Source organism: Neoarius graeffei, chromosome 18 (genome assembly GCF_027579695.1).
Source record: "Neoarius graeffei isolate fNeoGra1 chromosome 18, fNeoGra1.pri, whole genome shotgun sequence".
In the NCBI taxonomy this organism is placed as follows: Eukaryota; Metazoa; Chordata; class Actinopteri; order Siluriformes; family Ariidae; genus Neoarius; species Neoarius graeffei.
This window is the reverse complement of record NC_083586.1, coordinates 44147629-44154017: the sequence shown is the minus strand read 5'-3', so window position 1 is coordinate 44154017 and position 6389 is coordinate 44147629. Positions and strand designations below refer to the sequence as shown.

The following is a 6389-nucleotide window of genomic DNA, read 5'->3' as shown; positions in this document are numbered from 1 at the left end:
GGTAACATCGTTATTATTTTTTATTTTATTAATCCCCCCCCCAGCTTCAGAAACCCCTTTTCAGCTTCCATCATGCCCTAAAGCCACTTGTGGACAAAGTGGTCTGATGTGGCACGTGCGCTGGGCGTCAGTCACCTGTTTCTTAGCAACTGACACAACAGGGAAGCACCTGTGGCACCAATTTAGTGAAAAGAGTCTTTCACGGGTTTTAAAGCAGCTCGAAACAAAAGCAGTGATGTGTGGGAGAAACCCCTGAAGCTGTGCGAGCACATATTTGATCACATACAGTGTCAAAAACCTCAGATGCTTATTTACTTATGCATGATTTATTTTTGCTGGTGATCTTTAGGCTAAATGATGAAAGAAAGCAAGAAAGAGAAAGAAAATCCTCATAATAACAACGTTATACAATAGGCTACCTTTTAAAAAAAATAAATCAATCAATCAAACATTTTTCTTCGACAGTTTATTTGGTTATTTACCAAAGTGTTCCATGCAGACTGATGTTAATTCACTTCAAACGCTTTAGATCAAGAAATGAAACAAAATCACTAAATGATTGATATGCAATCAGAATGTTTCAAATGGAGTTTGAGACTTAGGTCTAAGCGTCAACAACAACAGCAATGTTCAGTGAGGCTAAATGCACTTTTCTGTTGAAATTGGCATTTCGACATATTATTATATCCACTTTCTCTCTTCATAGAAAATCCAAAAGGAATTACATCCATCCTTCTTTAAAACAAGTGTTTAATTAGTGAGAATAAATAGGCCAGTTTGAAGCATAGCATCACCGTTTGCGTCTCAAGAGTATGGTTTGGGAATAATAATAATAATAATAATAATAATAATAATAATAATAATAATAATAATAATTGAATATGATTTATCCAGCACGCGCGTGGTTTTGTCGGATCGTGTTTACCTTCAGACTCAGCACTGAAGAGTGGAAGCTGAGCTCAGGTCACGTGACCGCACGCCATGCAAATCAGTCCTCAGCTCGATCGTGATTGGTCACTTCGGTCTCATTTAGCGGCTGTCAAAGCGCATCACATGGCCGCTCTGCTACTAACTTTTTCTCCCGCGTCGCCCAAAGTAGCTCACAGGCTTTTCACTGCACCGGATGAGAAAACCAAAACCTGAAAAGAAAGGTGAAGAATAAATAGCGACTTGAAGGCCGTGTCGTGTTGGATTGTATACCTTCTGTGAGGAACCTTTTCTGTGCCAGCGGAGAGGACGCAGGGACGCCGGTGCTTGGCTCCTAGAGTGAATGTTTCTTCTTGGTGTTGGGTGCGAAAGTTAAAGCCAGGTGAATGTATAGCATGATGATGGAGACGGACTTGCATTCCCCGGCACCCCAAACAAACACGAGTGCGGGGCCAAACGCTGCAGGGAAACTGAACCAGGAGCGCGTCAAGCGCCCCATGAATGCGTTCATGGTGTGGTCCCGTGGGCAGCGACGGAAGATGGCACAGGAGAACCCCAAAATGCACAACTCGGAGATCAGCAAGAGGCTTGGGGCCGAGTGGAAGGTCATGTCGGAGGCAGAGAAGCGGCCTTTCATTGATGAGGCGAAGCGCCTGCGCGCTATGCACATGAAGGAGCATCCGGATTACAAGTACCGGCCGCGCAGAAAGACCAAAACTCTGCTTAAAAAGGACAAATACTCTCTGGCCGGCGGGCTGCTTACAAGTTCTACCAGCGGTGGCGGGGTGACTCTGGGTATGAGCACGGCGCAGAGGTTGGAGAGTCCGGCGGGTCACGGCGGCGGAGGCGCAGGCGCGGCGAGTTACGCGCACGTGAACGGCTGGGCAAACGGTGCGTATACAGCAGCCGCGGCTGCAGCCATGATGCAGGAGGCGCAGTTAGCCTACGGGCAGCACGCAAGCGCTGGGGCCGCTCACCATCACGGACACCACCCGCATCACCACGGACACCACCACCCGCACCATCAGCACGCCGCAAGCGCGCAGTCCGTGCACCGCTACGACATGAGCGCGCTGCAGTACAGCCCCATGTCGAACTCTCCGAGCTACGTAAGCGCCTCGCCGTCCACCTACGCCGCCATGTCGTACACGCAGCACCAGAGCTCCGTCTCAGCGGCTGCAGGAAGCGTCGGCACGCTCGGATCGCTCGTGAAGCCCGAGCCGAGCGCAAGCCCTCCGCTTGGCGCCGCGTCCCGCGCGCCCTGTCCCGGTGACCTGCGCGAGATGATCAGCATGTACTTACCGGCGGCGGAAGCTGGAGACGCGGCTGTTCAGAGCAGACTGCACGCGCTGCCGCAACACTATCAGAGCACTGCAGCTGCCATTAACGGAACCGTCCCACTGACGCACATTTAAAGAAAGAAGCAAAATCATAAAACTTGAACCACATATATTCACAAACAAGTAACCAAATATTTACCTCTTTTCAGATTATAAATACTGCCCTTTTTTGTACAGAATGTTTTCTTGTAAATTTAAAGGTGATTATTATTTAAGCCTTTGGTCATTGCTACTGTCAGATCAACAGAAATTAACTTCTTCTCCGACTTGCCTCCATTTCAAGTTATAGCTTTGTGTGTAAGATGAAAAGGAAAAGGAATACCAGCCTTTAGATCATCTCGTGAAAGCTGCAGAGTTTTAAATAGGTATTTTTAATGATCATTATTATCTGTGAAATACAAGTTTTAATACACAGGAAACGCCGGGGAACAATTCAAAGTGAAAACGCCTGCTATATTTTAAAGATCACTTTATTTGTCCAAACCCGCAATTGTGTGTTGGTTTGTAAACACGTGACTGAGCCTGTGTATTTAATCAATTTCTTTCTTCTTCTTTTTTTTCTTTTTTTTTTTTTGGTCGTTGTATTTTTCATTCCTGTAAATTGTGCACATATGATAGAGGAAAAAAGAAGTGATAGGTCTGAACAAACTGTAAATACTTCGTTGATTCATTTTTCACTTGATTATTATTATTATTATTATTATTATTATTATTATTATTATTATTATTATTATTGCAAATAGAAAAGCAAAGGGTTTTTTGCGTTGGGATGAAACGAATAAATTTCTCAGCTGTTGCTCTTATTCTGGTGTTAATTTGGTTTTTGCATCGATTATCGACTCCAGTGCGATCCACACTTACTGAGCCAAAACGCACTGATAGATAAACAAATAAAACAAGTTTAAGTACGAACTGGAAAAAAAAAAGAGAGAGAGCCCAAATTTGTAAATATATTGTGAAAATATGAAAAGTTTCTTTATTATAAAAGTCCATTGTATGATATATATATATACACACAAATATTGCACTGACCTGCTTGAAAATTTATTATTATTATTATTATTATTATTATTATTATTATTAAAGTGATTGTGTGTTACATTTTTGTCAGAATATAATAATTTATAGGCTACAATTGCAAATACATGTTGTCTTAACAATTAATTGATTTCTAACATATGATCTGTCATTGTTAAGATATCAAATTATCCACAGTATTTTACAACAACAAAAAATAAGAGAGAGAAAGAAAAATGATTTCTATTTACTAATTTTCTTGACAATTTCATGTTCAGTAAGAATAATGTAGGTATAAGAAGTTACACAGGCTTCAAACTGTGCTAATGGAAATCTGTTGTTTACTGATGTTGTTTTTAGTTTTTTGTTTGTTTGTTTTTGATTATGCATAGATTTTTTATGAGTTCTATAGTAGGCTCAGCAGTTCTGCTGTTGGATCGTTTACTGTCCGTGTATTTGACATCAGTGATGTGTCTCTTATGAAGGAGCCTCGAGCTCCAGTCGGCTCTTTAGAGGATTTATGGTGCGGGAACGCGTCCCACACTTTCGAAACAAAAGTGCAACCAAACATGTCACGTGACACCGTATACAAACTAATGCTATTCGAATGTGTGTGGGGTTTTTTTAATAGTTAAAAAGAAACTTAGACACATAGTTTCCTGAAAAGTGTCTTTCAGTAAGATTAAAAAGCATCCTCTCAGCTTGCTGCGGATTTGCCCCTGGTGCGTGTTTAGGGGGTTGATAGACGGGGGTCAGTCAAAGATCAGGACCTCTTTAAATGAAAAGTATCCACTGAAAACAAAACACAACACATACAAAGAAAAAGGAAAACACACATTATTCAGGATCCAGTACGCAAACTCCATACTGCCCTTCGGTTTAATCCCCTGGGACTGGAGCACAGGCTTGTTCTAATCCAGTCATGTTTTCCTCCAATCATTATATTAAAATCTTCCAGTTTGTTTCTACAAACCATGTAGTTTTCCTTTTCCTTCTTTAAGCGCATATTTTTTTTCCCCCGTCTGTTCATTTATTGTTTTCTGACGGGGGGGGGGGGGGGGGAGACTATGAGTTTCTCATTGAAGAAGAATGTGAGCTGGATTTGTATTGGAGAGGAGGAGAGGAGAAGAGAAGGATTAGAGGGCCAAGAGAGTTAAACTCAGGCTCACAGGCCACTAATACTCGAATACTAATTAAGTGAAAAATGGAAGGGCTACATCCGGGGATCCCCCCTTCACCCTTCACCCATTACCCCCCCCCCCCCCCCCCCCCCCCCCCCCCTTAAGGTCATATGTTTTATTTAAATAGACTAACAATGTGGCCAGTGTTAGGTAAATCATCTGGATTTCAAGTGTGTGTTTTGACAAAAAAAAAAAATCATCTATTTACAGATGCATCCTGGGAGTGTCGATCACAATAATAACATTTGCAGTGAATGTGAATTATTCTTTTTTCTCTCACTCATCCGACTAAATGATAAAACACACATTCAGTGACACAAATCTGTAAGTAACAGTTGATTAAGCTAAACTGTATATAGGCAATATTATAGGCTGTACACTATTTTGTGGAATTTTTTTTTTACCAAACCTTTTTCATAAAGTAACTGATATGCATTTATTATTACCACCTTTTCCTGCTTATCCTTTACCTTTAATAAGGTTAATGCAATCCTACTACAAGAATACACTGTTGGGGGGGGGGGTCATCCTTGTCTTTGGTATCTTCAAGCATATGTCTATTTAAAAAGTTTTACTCAAAAAAATATTGACAGTCAATTTGGATGCTTTAAAAGATTTTACCCATAGGATATCCATATTTCCATGTGATAACACACATTAGGAACAAAAGACAGGCAAAAAGGGTGCAGTTTTATTCAAAATGTGTCCAAACTGTTAGGAGCTGAACAGTTGTAGTTGACACAAGTGTTTTCTGGCAAAGTGTCACGATAATTTACTTTCCTACACACACCAGAACAAACCAAACTTCTGACCAATAACATGGAAATCCACACAGTTTATCCATCCTGGCACTAAAACCCACTTCAGCAGTGAGAACCAGCACAGCAGCAGCCATCATTGGCCTGTATATCTTTTCTCCCCTCCCGTTTGTAAACCCTGTCCTAAATGTCCCTAATTAGCATCGTCTTTATCACTCCCCTGCATATTTTCTCAGCTTTCAAGAAAAAAAGCCCCTCGCTCCTGACGCCACTGGTTGCGGTTCTGCCACGGAAGATTACGAAGACAGATTGGAGAGGCACGAGATTAGCGCAAGCAGAAACAGCAACCGGGCCAATAAATTCCGCACGCGCCTTATCGTGCAATTACACGTTGGCGTGTTTCGCAATCTCGCAGCCTCTTGCCTAATCCACAAGCTCACAGTGAGACAAGAAACTGGGTTTATGCCCCTCACCCCTCCTCCAGTTCATTTTAGCATCTTGTTGAATGTCAAATTTCACTTTTTTTATTCATTATTACATTTCTAACCTTCAGTCCTCCAGATGCCCATCCATTGACTAAACCTCTTATCCGTTGTGGGTCACAGGAGCCAATCCCAGCTGACTTTGGGCAAGGTACACCCTGGGCAGGTCAGCAATCTATCACAGGGTGAACACAAAGACGAACAATCATTCACACTCACATTCACATCAACTGCAGTTTAGAGTTGACAGTTGACCCAATCTGCATGTTTTTGGACTGTAGGAGGAAACCAGAGCACTCAGAGGAAACCCACACAGGTACAAGCAAAACCTGTAAACTCCATACAGACAGGCCCTGGTCTCTGGGCAGATATGAACCCAGAATCTTCTAGATGTAAGGTGACAGTGCTAACCACTACACCAATGTGCTGCCCAGGATGAAATATTTTTTAAAAATTGTCTGTCTGGTAAATGGTCTAATGGTTTCTTAATCAAACTCAAGAGCAGGAGACATTTCCCACACACGCGAGACACAATGTTAGGGAAATATGCTTGGCATAACTTTCTTTCTATCCACCTCCATCCTACAGCCTTCATCCATCTCTCTCTCTCTCTCTCTCTCTCTCTCTCTCTCTCTCAGCACAGTTGGAACATTTTTTTTTTGGGGGGGGGGGGGGGTTCCTTCA

The 6389-nt window shown here is 42.2% G+C and overlaps 1 protein-coding gene across 2 annotated transcripts; it reads left to right on the top strand.

Moving 5' to 3' along the window:
- Nucleotides 1-1304: 1304 nt before the first annotated feature.
- On the top strand, nucleotides 1305-2342 carry sox1b (SRY-box transcription factor 1b). Of its 2 annotated transcripts, XM_060899528.1 has the most exons (2): nucleotides 1305-1898; nucleotides 1956-2342. In XM_060899528.1, the coding sequence occupies exons 1-2, from the start codon at nucleotides 1314-1316 to the stop codon at nucleotides 2340-2342; spliced, it is 972 nt and encodes a 323-aa protein (XP_060755511.1). In that variant the 5' UTR covers nucleotides 1305-1313. The 2 variants fall into 2 exon arrangements, with proteins under 2 accessions (XP_060755511.1, XP_060755510.1); XM_060899527.1 differs by having other exon boundaries at nucleotides 1305-2342.
- The last annotated feature ends 4047 nt before the right edge of the window (nucleotides 2343-6389 follow it).

Excerpts from the sequence above, each read along its gene's own strand:
- sox1b (XM_060899527.1), top strand. The coding sequence starts at position 1,314 with ATGTATAGCATGATGATGGAGACGGACTTGCATTCCCCGGCACCCCAA.